At 36.5% G+C, this 16968-nt stretch overlaps 1 protein-coding gene across 1 annotated transcript in view; it reads right to left on the bottom strand.

Annotated features, from left to right (window-relative positions):
• LUZP2 (leucine zipper protein 2) overlaps positions 1 to 16968 on the bottom strand; it is a 479539-nt gene that overhangs the window by 11463 nt on the left and 451108 nt on the right. The window contains exon 10 of the mRNA XM_047692979.1: positions 15192 to 15284. Coding sequence (XP_047548935.1) covers positions 15192 to 15284 — 93 coding nt within the window. The remainder of the gene's footprint in view (positions 1 to 15191; positions 15285 to 16968) is intronic.

Raw genomic sequence — 16968 nt, 5'->3', positions numbered from 1 at the left:
CATTCTTTTAATTCTTTCTGGTACAACCTGGAGTAGAACTGCCAATCTTGGAAAGAAGTGAAAAGTGCTATTTTACACAAGAGATTTTATGACTCAACAGAATAAGGTAGTGGTTAAACCTGTGGGCTAAGAAGTCTGTCTTACTCAAATCCTTAAATCTACGGCTTACTAGTTTCGTGGTCTGCAATAAGTCATTCATTTTTTTCTCAATCTAAATATTCCTATTTGTAAAATGTAGAACAATATTATTTTATAAATGTTTGTAAGGATTATGTAAGAGAATGACTTGAAGCATTTAACTCAGGGCCTCTTACTATTAAGGTCTCAATATATTGTAGTAGCAATGATGATAATGAAGGTAACAGTGAATTTGTAAACCACCTGGAACAAAGTACCTGATACATATGAGATACTCTATAAACATACCATATCATATAGCAGTTATATCATAGCAGACTCCCTGACACTACTTTTTCATCAAATAATTGTGTACATAATAATATATGTGGCTCACACAGTTTGGAAGGAAAAGTAGTTCTACAGGAACTTTTTCAGATGCATTTGCATTAATACAATGCCATTCTCATGTCATTGAAGAAAAATGACATGACCTAACTACACCAAAAAATTTTAAGTCATCCTTATAATTGTAAGCTATTTTTTTTCTGTCAAACAAGGAAACAAACAAAAATTATGCATGTATTGTTGGCTCCAGCATGATGAGTTGACCTCTCTCCCTTGCTCTCTTTCTCTACTTCTCTCTTTTACAATGTCGGTGTGGAAATATATTAATACAGATATTTTGGAGTATAATTTAATAAGATAGATACGATGGCTTTTTAATATGTTCACGATCCACTATATTTCACTTGGGATAGTGTCTCTCTGAAGAAAACAAGCCACATTAAAAAACAAACAAATAAACAAAAAACCAAAAAAACCTTTTCACTCAGAAGTATTAATTTGGGATTTGTATAATAGTAAAAAAGAAAAAAAATGGTTGACTATAATTAAGCTGATTAATTAAATAATGATAAAGTAATAAGATGAAATAATTCGTAAATCATGAAGACAACACCTGTGGGATATATATTAATATGAAAAACACTTAAGCTAAAAACATGTAATACAAAATCATACAGTTCAAATCACAGTGATGCATAAGAAGTGCATGTAAGACAGAAATAATCTCTTGATACTGACAAAATGTCAGAGCATAACAATAAAGTTGGGGAGAACAAAACAGACAATTTTGTTGTGTTTTAACATTTTTTGTTGATTTCGAATAACACATAACACATCTGTTTGTCTGTCTAAAACTACTCATTTCTCTCTCCATTTTACACCTCTACCCCAATCCTGCCCTCTCTCCTTCCCTCCATCTTCTCCTTCTGCTTTTACCCCCTCTCTCTCTTCCTCTCTCTCTTATTTTTCTTTCCTCTTTTTCTTCTTTCATGGGGGACGTGGCTGTTCTGTTACTTTTCAATGACCTACAACCATCTTTAGAAGAACTGCTTATCTATGTATGGTTTCCCTTAAAGGAGAATATAGTTCATTTAAAAATCTGATTTTTAAGTTGGAACAGTGCCTAGACACTTTAAGCTCTTCCTTATCAATTTGAATCTAAAATTTTCTTGAACAAAAGGGAAAAGTTCAGATGTCATTTTCCCTCATGCATGTATGATTAAAAAAAATGTAACTTTACTTGCTGAAAAAGAGATAGAGATGTAACTAGGTTTGGTGAATAATTGATTAATTAGGCAAAGGAATGATTTTCTGTATTAAAAAACAAAAAAAATTAAATAGTAATCTTGAGAATTTCATAAAATTTTGCAATCAAAGGCTAGCATAGGCCTTCAAAACATTCCATCTCAGTTAGGTAAAATTTAACCTAATTAGTAATATACATATATCCAGAAACTCAAGTGATAAAATACAGAGACTGATGAGGAAAACATGCACAGGTTCAGCTGCTTCAATATGCAGCCAACCTATTCAATTATACAGAAGACCTAATGAAGAGCATAGCTGGGTCTGTAAATTATGAAATGGGATAAGCCAGTAATACATCTTTATTAAAGTGATTATACTTATCTCTCACATACACACCAACATCACCAGAATAACCAGTTTGTTCCTGTGCTTTTGAGCCATGAACAGCTAGCTGTCTGACAAAATGTTATACTATGGCCAAAGAGCAGGCAAAGTAACAATAAAACTATGTAGTTGACACAAACCCAGCATGGTGGGAAGAATGTAATGCTGGTGCATCCTAATAATTATATGGATTTTTTTTTTTTTTTTTTAACAGAGAGCATGAATGGGGGTGGGGTAAGGCAGAAGGAGAGACAGTATCCTAAGCAGACTCCATGGAGCCTGACACGGGGCTCGATCTCACGATCCTGAGATCACAACCTGAGCTGAAATCATGCTGGAGACCCAACTGACTGAGCTACCCAGACATCCCAAGGACCTTCATTTTAATGTGGAAATACCAGGCTTTGGAGCCATGTGTAAGTAAATTTGAGTCCCAACTCCATCTCCCACATCTGTGACAATGGGGTAAGTTAATGAACATTGAGTTTCCTGGACTTTAGTATTTTATAAAAGAATAAAGTTAAACACCAATAATAAACATCAGGACTGTCAGCTTCAAATTTTGACACTGGAATAAATAAAGCAACCAAACAAACACACTCCTATATTTCAACAGTGTTTCAGAAAAGAAAGAACATTTTAATACCAAAATATATATAAAGGATCCAGAGTCAAAGGGAATTATTCTTGAGAGGCAGAGGGAGGCAGAGAGATAGAGAGACAGAGAGAGATTGATTGATTGACTCATGGAAAATACACTAATATTTTGTTATTTGACTCTTTATTCATTTTCTACATTTGAACTGTTGAAAACTTCATCCCAGGCTGGCATTTGCCAGTAGAATGAAGTCTGGAAAATACCAACTTAACCTTGCTTTTTCCTCATTTGTAAATGTGGATAATAATGCTGATATTCAAAGTGACATCAATGTGAAATGAGATAAAACAGGGAACTTGGCTAGGTGCAGGGAGTGAAGAGTTAGGCCATCCCAGGTTAGAATTCCTATAGCCGTTACAAGCTGTTTGGAATTGGAAAAGTTACTTTATCTTCCTGATAAAGTAAGATATCTTATCTTTAAGGTAGGCAAAATAGGACCTATTTGAGAGGGTTGCTGGAAGAGATTAAATTAAATTAAATTTATTAGATTAAATTAAAATATATAATTGTTCCTAATAGAGTATCTTGCACATTATAGGTGCTCAGTTAAGTTTGGTTTCTATCCTTTCTTTCCCTTCCTCAGCTTATGCTTCCTTCAATCAAAATGTCTCTCTTTTGTCAATAAATATTTGGATCCTATGCAAATGGAAACACTGATACTCAGTCACTTCAATTTCACAACCCTGGTATGAACACATTGACCCTGGTCATTAGAGAATCTTGACGCTGCCAAAGGCTTTGCTGCTGCCACCCCTCCCCGCAAGTCCCTGGCTCTTTCTGTCTCGTCCTGTCTCATCCTTTTCGGTTAATGATTTAACAGGGCAAGAAAAAGAAAGTCTTATTAACCTACAGCTCATTATTCCTAAATAGCTTTAAACTTGGATGCCTTTATTCTTTTTGTTTTGTTTTTCCCCTCCTCAATGCAAAATCATCAGATCACTCTAACTAATTTAACTTAGGCACTGAGTTGTCTTAAAAGATTTTCATTATGGGGCGCCTGGGTGGCTCAGTCAGTTAAGCATCTGCCTTTGGCTCAGGTCTTGATTCCAGTGTCCTGGGATGGAGCTGTACATTGAAGGCCCACAAGGAGCCTGTTTCTCCTCCCTTTGAGCCTCCCCCCAACTCATGCTCATTCTCTCTCTCAAATAAATAAATAAAATCTTTTTCAAAAATGATTTTCATTATGATACAGGCACGTCTTTGGCTTCAATGCAAATATCCCTTTTAGAAATTACGAAAATAAAGTCATATTTAGAATGACCTTTTTAAAAGGGCACTTTTAAGAGTCTAGCTAAATTCCCATAATATTGCTGCTTCAGCACCCATTTTGTGTGGCTTAGAGGTCTGCGGGGACCTGGAAGTGACTCTAGCCTTTCTTAGGAGGTCAGGTCCCAGATACAGCCAGCAGGGTCATAAGAAAGTGTGAATTCCTGATATGACTTCCCCAAAGACCAGGGATAAAAGGCCTCTCCTGTCTGCTACCCTCCCCCTCCCACCCCCAACTTCGCCTTTTCTGTTCCTTAGATAAGACTCTCCCCCTTTCCCCTTCTTTAGATCTTAACAAGACTCCAGTTCTTTTTAGCTTAAACTGACCTGTCAGGCCTAGCCAAGGACTCCCAAAGCACTCTACCCACCAACCCTAAAAAAAACTACATGTGCCTCAAGTTCTGGGGCTCCCTCTCTGCCTGTCCCCTGCCTTGACCTCCCCATGTGCCCCAGTGACTTATGCATTGTACTTCCTCCAAAATTTGTGACTAATGAGGTCCTTTATTTCACTTTCCCTTGCCTTATGATCCTTCTTGAACTGTGGCTCATTATTTAGCCCCCCAGGGTTTACTCTTTTTTTTTTTTTAAAGATTTTATTCATTCATTTGACAGAGAGATCACAAGCAGGCAGAGAGGCAGGCAGTGAGAGAGGAGGAAGCAGGCTCCCTGCTGAGCAGAGAGCCCGATGCGGGGCTCGATCCCAGGACTCTGAGACCATGACCTGAGCCGAAGGCAGCGGCTTAACCCACTGAGCCACCCAGGCGCCCCCCCAGGGTTCACTCTTAACAAATGTTCATTTAACAAAAATCACAATGAGCTCTATGACTAAATTAACAATCATTGGAAAGCCTATGAAAGGAAAATGGCTTATTCTGCATTTTGTTTATTTTAAATTACACTCTATTCCTTCTCTCAGAAATAATGAATAGTATTTTAAGAATTAAAGCTAATGGAATGAATTATCAGAAATTCATTTAAAGTCCTTGAGCTTACATCTCTAATCCTGCTGATCACTATAACTTTGGTATTAGTATTAAACGTTTGGTCCTACTTCACAGGAGAGATTAGTTATAACATCTCTTATGATCTTTCCCTAAAACACTAAAAGAACTCAAACTAATTAATGCAAGGTATATCTGGGAAATCTGAAATTCTACCAATAAAAAAATACCTCTGGCAGGTAGAGAGTCCAGTTGATTCTGCATATTTAAATAAAATATGTGACAGGGTAGAGGCTAAAAAGAAGGAATTTTTCAAATATTACAGAGAAAAAAATGGAATTAAGTGCCAAGTTACTTAAAAACACAAATATATTTTGGCTAAGTTTTTCTGTGATGCCACCTTTCTGCACTAATAAATAAATTTGTCTATACTAATAATGGTAAATTTGTCATATTTATTCCAGAAGGATATTTAGTACTTTATTTATTTACTTATTTATTTTTCAGACTTTTTTTTATTCATTTGACAGAGAGCAACACAGCAAGAGAAGGAACACAAGCAGGGGAAGTGGGAGAGGGAGAAGCAGACATCCACCGAGCAGGGAGCCTGATGCGGGGCTTGATCCCAGGACCCTGGGATCATGACCTGAGGCAAAGGAGCCGCTTAATTGACTGAGCCATCCAGGCACCCCACTATTTAGTACTCGATATGAAATAGCTAAGCTTTTGAAAACCACAGCCTTGTCTAATTTCATAATTTTGGATGTTTTAGAGAAATATTAATATATACCTACTAAATGAGCATTTTGCTTGGTCCTGAAGAAAATACCAATATTTTTATTGTTTCTGTCCTGAAATAGTTTATTATCGAGTGCAAAATATGAACTCTGTACAAATATTCAACATGCAAACTGGACTGCAATACAGGATAAAATATAGGTATAAACCAAGCACTACGGGAACCAAGAAGAGAAAGCCATTTGGTGTTTTCAGGGAAGACAGGGGGAATCAAAGAATTATTATTACTTTTTAAAGATTTTACCCATTTATTTGAGATACAGAGAGAGCAAGTTAGAAAGTGAGTGAGAGAGAGCAAGGGAGAGAACATGTGCACAAGCAGGGTTTGGGAGGAGTAAAGGGAGAGGAGAAGCAGATTCCCTGCTGAGCAGAGAGTCTGACATGGGGCCCAATCCCAGGACCCCGAGATCATGACCTGAGCTAAGGCAGATGCTTAACTGAACGAGCCACCCAGGTGCCCCAGGAGTCATTACTAAGTTAACCATTGTTATCATGCTTTCTATGCAACTTCTGATAAGAACTGACACTTAAGTTCACATTCTTGCAACTTTAAATTGATGCTATAGTAGGGTAACATGGAGATTTATATCTAACGAGCAAAACAGAAATCTGTTATGAAGACCTTATGAAACTATGTACCATGCTACATTATCTGGAGGCATGTCTGTTCCTTCTTGAAGGAAACACCCCAGCACAGTAACAATACCTTGTATGAAGCCAACCTCTTCAGATGTCTGATGAAATGTAACCCAGAATGATAATGTTTGTTGTGTGGTCTCTAAGCCCAATTATAGCAGGCCATGACTTGCTTAGAAAATTTTGTTAGTGCAGCATCTGCCAACCACTCATCAGGTCCATCAAATACTACACAATGAATACTGGATATAATAGCAAACTAGGATTTGTTAAATCTCTGCCAAAATTGTTTTAGCATAAAAAAAGCTGGCATCATTTTCTACTCACAGCTCTAAGATTTATTTTCTGCACATTTCCCGCTCTCAATTCCCTAGTTAATACTTGTTGTTAAATAAACTCCCTTTGGTCAGGGACTTGCAAGCAGGTGTGATAGGAAGAAAGAGAGCTCGTCCTCTCGATGCTAAAAAGAAATTATTCTGCTTTTCATTTTCTCAGCACATTAAGAAAAATTAAATGTTTGCTACCTATAGGAGTCAGAAATATTGTGAAACACATTTACATTAGCATTAAGTCTTAATTCCTAAATGAAAATTAAAATTGAATGTGCAATGTCTTTAAGTCTTGATTTGCTGTTAAACAATATGAGACTCATTGGCAAACTTCAGACAAATGGGATGGAGCAGGTACATCCTTTGCTTTCCCCGTGTGTCTTTATTATTATCATTTAAGTAAAGCCCTTTTCAAAATAATTTAAGCACACACCAAACTGATAGTCCGATATGCTGTTAAGACTTTGGTGATCTACTTAAAATTTTCTAAGTCTACTAAAACAAAGGCAGAAGGCAAAAAATCCAGAGGACATTTTCCTAGGTGACCATTTCTGGCTTGCATAGGGCAGGAAATAGAATGAACCCACAAGATATCTACGAAAATGTATAATCTCCAATTCCAAGTTTGGGATCTTGACATTGAAAATATGAAGATCTCAGATATTTAAATTATGAAGCATCTTTTTAAGAACGAACTAATAAGGGTTTATGTAACTGAATACTGTGTATTTAATTTCATATCATATACAATTATCACGACAAACCTGTAAGAAATCAACATCAAATTTTCTCAAAATGTTTGCCAGGAAATTTTGACAGAAGAAAATCTAGGTAAGTTAATTAGAACAATACACACTCCTGGGCTGTGCCCCAGATCTACTGATTAATAATCAATGGGAGTGAAGCTTGACCACAAGCAGTTTTACCCGCTGACCTGGTAAATCATAGGCATGCAAAAGTTTGAAAAATCACTGATCTACATTATATAGATAAGGGATCTAGATTATAAAATCACTTGCCAAAAGTGACATGTTAGAAAATAGGAAAGTTGGCATTAAAATCTAGGTTTTTTGTAATTTCAAGGTTTTCTCTACTATATTGTTTAGTATCAGATCTACCAACAGGAATCAAAATGCATCTCTTCTGCTATTTTTTCCCAAGAGATTGTATGCTCTCTCATCAGCTCTCAGTGAGGTTGCTAATGATCACAGAATCCTGGAATTGAACAAGATGCTCACATGATAGTTCTTTTCCTCCATACTAGTCTTCATTTCCCAAGTACATCCAGAACAGTTGTTTTTCATTATCTTTTTTAAAGATTTATTTATTTATTTGTTTGAGGGAGAGAGATAGCCAATGGTGGTAGGGAGGAGGTAAGAAGGAGAGGGAGAGACAATCCTAAGTAGACTTGGCACTGAACACGGCTCCTGATGGACTGCTGAATACCATAAGTCTGAGATCATGACCCAAGTGGAAAACAAGAGTCGGATGCCCAACTGACTGTACCACCCAGGCGCCCCAGTATTTCGTTATTCAATCATATAACACACCAGGTCTTCCAGTGGCTGATTCTGTGTTCATATACTTTTCATTAAGAGTTCACTTTTATATTTGAAATATTCTCCTTCTTATAGCTGTTTTCACTGGCAACATCTGGTTCTGCCCTAGAGAATGACACTGAACAAGACTGCTCCTATTTCACATTATAGTTTTTTCTCTTTTGAGAAATTGACTAAAATATACAATTCAAAAATATTTATTGAGGTTTTAAGTGAAAGGCATAGCTTTGCATAAAGGAATGGAGAGTGACAATTATTGAGGACCTGCTATGTGTCCATGATAAACTAGGTGTTAAGCTGGACTATCTCACTGGAACCTTTAACAAGTCATACAAGGTAGGCAACATTTATCTCCCTCCATCAAGAGGAGGAAAATGAGCCTCAAAGGGGCTAAGCAGTCATGGCTACACATCAGGTAACTGGTTGAAACAGAAGTGAAACTGATCAACATTATATACTGAATCTCCTCTTGAGCTTTTCCCCTCAAGCTCTAGTAGATACACGTCATTTGTTGTGGTTGAGCTTAACAGTGTCATTTCTAGAATGGAACATGCTTTATCAGTCTTGGCTGATAAGTAAAATCAGATAAGGGATTTCTCTTCCTTATTCTGGATATAGCATTACAATTACTTGAAATTAATACTGCAACTTCATGTAGTTATTTTGCAAATGTCACCACAGTTTGAGTTGGAGCTCATGGTCACTTGAAACTCTGTTCTGTTACAAGATAAATATACAAAAATTAATCCCATCTAAATGCTGGCAATTAACAATCTGGAAATAAAATTAAGAAAACAGTTCCACTCATAATAACATCAAAAGGAATTTAAAAATTAGGAATAAAGAGAATGAAGTGCAAGGCTTATACACTGAAAATCTACAAAATATTTCTGAGGAAATTTTAAAAGATGTAAGTAAATGAAGAGATAACCCATGTTTATATATTGGAAGAATCAATATTGTAAGACAATAATTCTCCCCAAATTAATCTATAGGTTCAATGCAAATTCTGTCAAAATCCCAACAGTTTTTTTTTTTAATTATAATTAAAAAGCTGAACTTAACATTAACAAGGAAATGGAAGATATTAAAAATAGCCAAAGCAATCTTGAAGACAAGAACAAAGTAAAGGGAGTTTAACTTTCCAATCTCAAACTTGCCATAAAGCTACAGTAATTGAGAAAAGTATGGTACAGGCTTAAGGGTAGATATATAGATCAATGAAACAATTGAAGTTAAGAAGTGAATTCAGATTTGTTGTCAATTATTTTTGACAAATGTGCCAAAGCAATTCAATAGGGAGAATATAGTCATTATAACAAATTCTTTTTAAGATTTTATTTATTTAGGGGCACCTGGGTGGTTCAGTGGGTTAAGCCTCTGCCTTCGGCTCAGGTCATGATCTCAGGGTCCTGGGATCGAGTCCCGCATCGGGCTCTCTGCTCAGCAGTGAGCCTGCTTCCTCCTCTCTCTGCCTGCCTCTCTGCCTACTTGTGATCTCTCTCTCTCTCTCTAAAAAAAAAAAAAAAAAAAAAAAAAAAAAAAGATTTTATTTATTTATTGGGTGGGGAGAGAGCAGGAGCAGGGAGAGGGGGAAGTGCAGAGGGAGATTAGGTAATAAATGCAAACACTGCATTTACAGTGCAGACACTTTGGAAAACCATGTTTCTTAAAAAGTCAGGAAAAAATTTATCATATCTCATTCCATTTCTAGGGATCTACTCAAGAGAAATTAAAACTTATGTTCACACAATGATGTTTATGTGAATGTTCACAGTGTCATTATTCAAAATAACCAAAAAGTAGAAACAATCCAAAAGGTATCAACTGATGAGTGGATAAAGAAAATGTGGTACAGTCACAAAATGGATCCTATTCAGCAACAGAAAGTAACAAACTCCTGATACATGTTATGACATGGAGGAGTCTCAAAATCCTTACATTATGTGAAGGAAATGAGATGCTAACCACTCCCCGTTATATGATGAACTTATATAAAATTTATAAAGAGGCAAATCTACACAGATAGAAACTAGGTTAGTGTCTGTCTGGGCTGAGGGTGAGAATAGAGATGAACTGTAAAAAGGCATGGGGATCTTAGCTAGGGTGATGGAAATGTTCTAAAGCTGGACTGTGCTAACAGCTGCATGACTCAATCAAGTTCATGAATAACTGAAATATATGCTTAAAAATGTGTGGTTTTAGGGGAACGTGGGTCATTCAGTCAATTAAGTGTGTGACTTGTAGTTTCAGCCCAGGTCCTGATCTCATGCGTCATGAATGAGACAGGCTCCTCGCTCAGTGGGGAGTCTGCTTGAAGATTCTCTCCCTTTGTCCCTCTCCCCAACTCACACATGTATGCTCTCTCTCTCTCTAAAATAAAGAAATCTTTTTAAAAATGTGTGATTTTTTTGCATGCAAATTACAGCTCAACAAACCTTTTTTAAATGATCATTGTTTTACAAATAAGCTCTAATGTACATTTTTGTTTATTCTAGTTATTAGGAGAGCATGAACCTCTTCTGTTTAGAAGTAACTGGACAGGGGCGCCTGGGTGGCTCAGTGGGTTAAGCCTCTGCCTTCGGCTCAGGTCATGATCTCAGGGTCCTGGGATCGAGTTCCGCATCAGGCTCTCTGCTCAGCAGGGAGCCTGCTTCCCTCTCTCTGTCTCTCTGCCTGCCTCTCTGTCTACTTGTGATCTCTCTCTGTCAAATAAATAAATAAAATATAAAAAAAAAGAAGTAAATGGACAAAAATTAACTTACAATTTTTCCTCCTATACTTTATTTGATCTGAGAACAACAATATAATTGCCTTAATTAATTAACATGAAAGTCAGGGTCCCTATTAGACTTTTGTCTTCATTTGTGCATCTTCACTTGATCACAAAGTCCTCTGGATTTCTCAGTTTGATGTTCTGTTGGTTTCCTTCTCTCAACTATTTCTGTTACTGGCTTCATTCAGGTCCCTATTTTTTCATACTTTTATTATTTTTTAAATGTCCTCATTTGGTAGTTTCTAGTTTTTTGAATTTCACGGAGTAGAAAAACAAATTAAAAAAAAAGAAATGGGAATAAAACTGCCAACTATAATTTTGCCAAATAAGGCCAGTAATATGAAAATGTACCTTAACAACTACCATCTACTTCCACTGTATAAAACTTAAGTTGCACTGATTAATTTGATTAAAAAAACCTCTTCCATAAGATGCAGATGTCAATTATTTCAAAATATACCCAAAGTATGCAGAATACAAATATGGAAAAAATGATTGTATTAGTCAGTGTACTCCAGAGGAAAAAAAATTAATAGGATATACACATGCATATACAAGAAGGGATTTATTATGGGAATTGGTTCATGTGATTATGGAGGCTGAGATATGTCATGCCATGCCTGTGCAAGCTGGAGAATCAGGAAACTGGGTGATATAATTCAATCCACATCTTAAGTATTGAGAACCAGGGGAGCTGATGATAAGCTGAGGCCAAAGACCTGAAAATTGAGGAAAAGTGGGGGGTATGCTGCTGGTTGAGTCCCCAAGTTGGAAGGCCAAAGAACCAACAGCTCTCAGAAGATGCATGTCCCAACTCAAAGAGAGAAAGAATTCATCCTTCTTCCACCATTCTGTTCTATGTGGGTCCTCAAGGGATTAGAAAATTCACACCCAATCCAATTAAATTACTTAGCCTACTGATTTCATGCGAATCTCTTATGGGAACACCCATCAGAAACATTCAGAAATAATGCTTTACCAGCTCTTCTGAGCATGTTGATGCATAAACTTAACCATCACAAATTCACCCCTTGTCAATTTGGCACCCATACACATCACTTTACACCATACTTAATCTCCAAATAAAGACAATAAGGAGGCCATAATTCTAATATAACTATCTTTCCTACAACAGAAAATGCACTAATCCCTTTTTCGGAAAAGAGTAAATTTATTTTGCTTTTATTTTATGAAACTATGTTTGGATACCTCATTTGAACATTCAATTAAAGCAGTCCAAATTAGAGCTAAGTCTGCAGCTTGTTAAAGTGAAGCTGAAGGTATTTTCATGTTGTTGTATTAAAATGGAAGCAACCACATTTCATGAGATTAAACACAAATGAGAATATTCTGAGTGATTTTAGACAAGCTGAATAACAGCAGTTTTCACAGATCCAAAGATCCCCCTGCTTTGGGGTGCCTGGGTGGTTCTGATGGTCTGCCTTCAGCTCAGGTCGTGAGATCTCCAGGTCCTGGGATGGAGCCCCATGTCGGGCTCCCAGCTCAGTGGGGAATCTGCTTCTCCCTCTCCCTCTGCCTCTCCCCCTGCATGTGCTCTCTCTGTTGCTCTCTCTTTCTCTCAAATAAATAAATAAATAAAATCTAAAAAGAAAGAAAGAAAGAAAGAAAGAAAGAAAGAAAGAAAGAAAGAAAAATAGATTTTCCTGTTTTCTTTCTGTAAGGTTGAAATAATCAGCAGAATTGGTCTCAACACTGGGGAATGCTGGAGAGGAACTAAGTTCTCCATGCTTAAAATTAATCATACTCTGGTTACTGTAGCTTGGGGTGATGACGGTTCACTAGAGTTCTCATGGGGAGCTTAGCAGTGGATAAAATCACATAACAGCTTTCTGATCAATTCCATAGTCCTATATCAACACTGGTCTTGTATACGGTTACATAATAAATGAAGGGTTTTGCTATGGATCTCTCCTATCCACTATCAAAAGTCATACACAGTTTTTCATATTACCATTATGAGTCTAATTTAGGCAGCTCCCTCTTTAAAATGTAAATATAAGAGAGTAGGAGTAGCAGAAAATCCATTACTAAACAATATATTAAAATGATTATATCTTATCTAAACCAAACTTTTTCAAATTATGGCTCACAAACCATCCACCTCAGAATCACCTGGGTTGCGAAGAGGCTTACCAGGTCCATGTCAAAAAAGAAAAAAAAGAAAATAGAGGTTTCATTTAGTCCTATTCATTTATAATTTCTTAAAGAATTTTTCAGAATCTTAATTTTTAAAAGCTCCCCGCATGATTTTTACTATCATTTACATGCGAAATACATTGTCAGTAAAACTCAACCACATAGTAGAATCACCTGGAGTAATAGAAAAAATAAATACAACTAATGTCTAGATCCCACACGCCAAGATGTTGAGTTAATTTTTCCAGCATCAGCTCTGGGCATTGGTATTTTTTAAAGAACTCTCCAGGAGATGCTATTTTGAGGACAGCTAAGAACTATAGCTCTAAAATTTGAAAATTGATGTTCACACCAGTTCCACTAATTTCTACTGCTTACATCTGGTGTCTTTCACTCATCTATATTACTCTCACAGACTTTAAATGTAATTGAGTCCTTAGCCTATGAATACTGAGCACTCTCTGCACGACAAATTGTAGCTTCTTAGAACAAGAAACTCCAAAGACGAAGATCTAGACAGAGGTCAGGTTAGAGCGAGAGCATTCACCTTGGTGCAGATGGAGGCAGATTTTTGAATGGACCCAGACTGGGACCTGCAACAAGGTAGCAGCTGCTTATGAGACTTATTGAAGGGGAAGGAATTATTAGGGACAAAAAAGGACAATAAAAGTAGAAGGAGAGTCAAACAAGCAAACAAACAACAATTTATGATTTTCAGCAGATCTCACTCCTGATAAGAAAAGTAGATCAGAACTTTGCTTTGGGAATCCTGTTGGCAAAACACATAGAACTTTTCAGCTTTGTCTCCAGTGGGACCATCTTGTTTTTTTTTTTGGTAAGCTTGGTGAAGTCCCAGTTCTTTTGCCCTTTTAGATGCGTCCAGCACCTCATTACAAGAACAGTTTGCTCAAGGCACACATATGCTCATGATCAGTACAGACACAGGAATAAGGCAACTGAATTCCTCTTAATCTAAGAGCTCAAAGGGGTACTTCTAAGGATAAGACTCAACATTACTTATAAGGGTATGGCTTCTAAAATTCTTTAATTTTCCTCCCCCCCCTTTTTTTAAAGTGATACACAATTAAGATACAACCCAGTTTTAAGCATACAGTATAATGGTTTGGTATATGTCTATATCGCAAAATGACTTTTTGGTAGTTTTAAGAAAATATATCAAGAAATAAAAAACATTCTCCTTAAAATTAACCCTATGATCTCATAAGTTAATTGGACATAAACATTTGAAAACCTCAACTATAACCTTAATTCAGCCCAAACTCTTTATCTTGGGAATCCAGGGTCTCTCATATTTAAGTCCCAAATTATCCTTTTAGGCATATATACCACTACTCCCTGCACTCTCTTCTCTAGTCATTTTATTCTGATGGTTCCTTGTCTCTGCACATTTACTCACACTGTCAGAGACCTATTTGCCTTTAGCAAAATGTTCCTTCCTACAGAAAACCTTCCTGAGTTCTTCATCTGCAAGTATGTTGCAGAGATTTTCATTTTTACTTCTCATTAATTTTATTATATTTTAAATTGGTACATGTTCAAATATACAAAGATTTGAAGGCAAAATTGTTGAGAAATTCATATTTCTAAATTCTCTTTGGCGGCCAATAAAAAGAAAAAAAGACAGACTCCATTAACTTATGTATCTGTTCTACCTTATTTTCTTTGCTGTAGCCGGAAGCCTTTGTTGGGCATGTGGTTACCCTCTTGGCTCTCTTACCTCTCTGACAACTCAATTTCATAACACTCCAAAGAGTCTGGTTACATTTCCTAACAGAACACCTACTTCATGGACATCCCAAGAACACTTGTTTTTTCAAATTTTAAAGTATAATGTTTAGCTAGTAGATATCACATATAGAATATTTCATGGTGGCATTAAACTAGAATTGTTAAAATTCTTATGCTCTTATTTTCCTGTTGAATGCTATGAAAATCATTTTAAGTTATTCTTACATTTTGAGAATTGCACTCAGTGTTGTTCGAATTTTCTTCCTTTGTTGTCTCAGCTTGAGAGCTCTCAGTCCTTCCGAGAATGGTTTGCTCAGGCTAGAGAAAAGAGAGAGAGAGAAACAGGTTCAACCAAGAGATCAATGTGACTTGTGAAATACGGTACAATGGCAACATCAGACTCAAGGACAATGAATACAATGGAATTTGTATATATACATACTCAAAAATTCATAATTTTGAAAGTGCACAAAATAAATTCTGTTCTGTTTTGTATTAGTGAGATCCAATGGCATTATTTTCCCACTGGAAATACTTCTTGCATAATAAGCCTTTAAGTTTACTATTTCCACAAGGAGCTGGAATCCTGTCTTTTCTCATATTTTAAGTCCAAGTATATCTGAGAAATAAAAGTGTACACTTCATATTCTTAATCAGAAGGAGAAGACTTCATAACAGCTCACTGTAATTTACAGAGAGGATTATTTACTTCAATGCTAACTAACTAATGAAGCCTGGAAACCTTAAATATTATCCTAATATTCATCTCTTTAGGAACACTAAATCTTTTTTAAACATTTATTTATTCGAGAGATAGAGAGTATGAGTGGGGTGAGGGGCAGAGGGACAGGCAGACTCCCTGCTCAGCAGGGAGTCCTATGCTGGGATTGATCCCAGGACCCTGAGATCATGACCTGAGCTGAAGTCAGGACTGAACTCACTGAGTCACCCAAGTGTCCCTAAAAAAAATTTTTTTTTTTTTAAAGATTTTATTTATTTGACAGAGATCACAAGTAGCAGAGAGGCAGACAGAGAGAGAGGGGGAAGCAGGCTCCCCGCCAAGCAGCGAGCCTGATGTGGGGCTTGATCCCAGGACCCTGAGATCATGACCTGAGCCGAAGGTAAAAAAAAAATTTTTTAAGGCAGTTTTTCAGGTGCTGGCCAGGGAAGAGTATGCATAACTAATATATGTAAATATCCCCATAGGCTGGCTAAGATTATCTACTGAAATGTGTGTTTCTTGGGCAAAGCTTATTTGAACATGCTGTTAGGCACATCAATCTGTGAGGTTACTATTGTAGGATAGACAAAAACTAAACTCTGTGAATGCTAATGTGCTTGGATCTGAAACCATGATCTCAGTGGATCATAGAGGAGGAAGAAAAGGGGTTTCTAACCACTGGGGACCCAGGAAGACAAAGACAAAGCTATGGTCTGATCAAAGTACCTAAACTGCTCAGATATTATTGTTTGTGCTACTTTTACACAACGCTGACCTGGTTTTCCATAGGCAGTTATATTCCTTTGCAGGGGAACAGTCTTCCAAAATAATACTTTGATAAAAACAAAAAGCAAAGATATCTCATAAAACTAGTAGAATATTACACGTAAAAAAAATCCATAAAACTAGTAGCATATTAGAGAAATAATAGAAAATCAAGCACTTTAGTTGACTAAAATAGTTCCTATATTAAGTTACTGAAATGCTAGGCTTTACATATAATAATTGATAAACAACTACATAAAATTCTTTTTTGCTTTATACTTAAAGGAGTTCAGCTTCATTGTATGAGTTCCAGAAGGCACTGTTTTTCCCCCTCTCTTAGTCCCTTTTTCTCTCCCATTCTTCCTTGCTAAAGACCCCTGTCTTCTGATCTCCCCTCTATACCTTCTGTAAGAATAAGAAATTTAAACAGGAAAACAAAATGTCTTTGAATAAGCCAGTACTCTGTATTAGATATTGTTGTTGAATATAAAGAGTTGAGAAAGATGTTGTTTTTGC

Source organism: Lutra lutra, chromosome 10, assembly GCF_902655055.1.
Source record: "Lutra lutra chromosome 10, mLutLut1.2, whole genome shotgun sequence".
NCBI classification, from domain to species: domain Eukaryota; kingdom Metazoa; phylum Chordata; class Mammalia; order Carnivora; family Mustelidae; genus Lutra; species Lutra lutra.
Note: the sequence above shows the minus strand (reverse complement) of the source record. Positions and strands in the feature narration are given on the sequence as shown.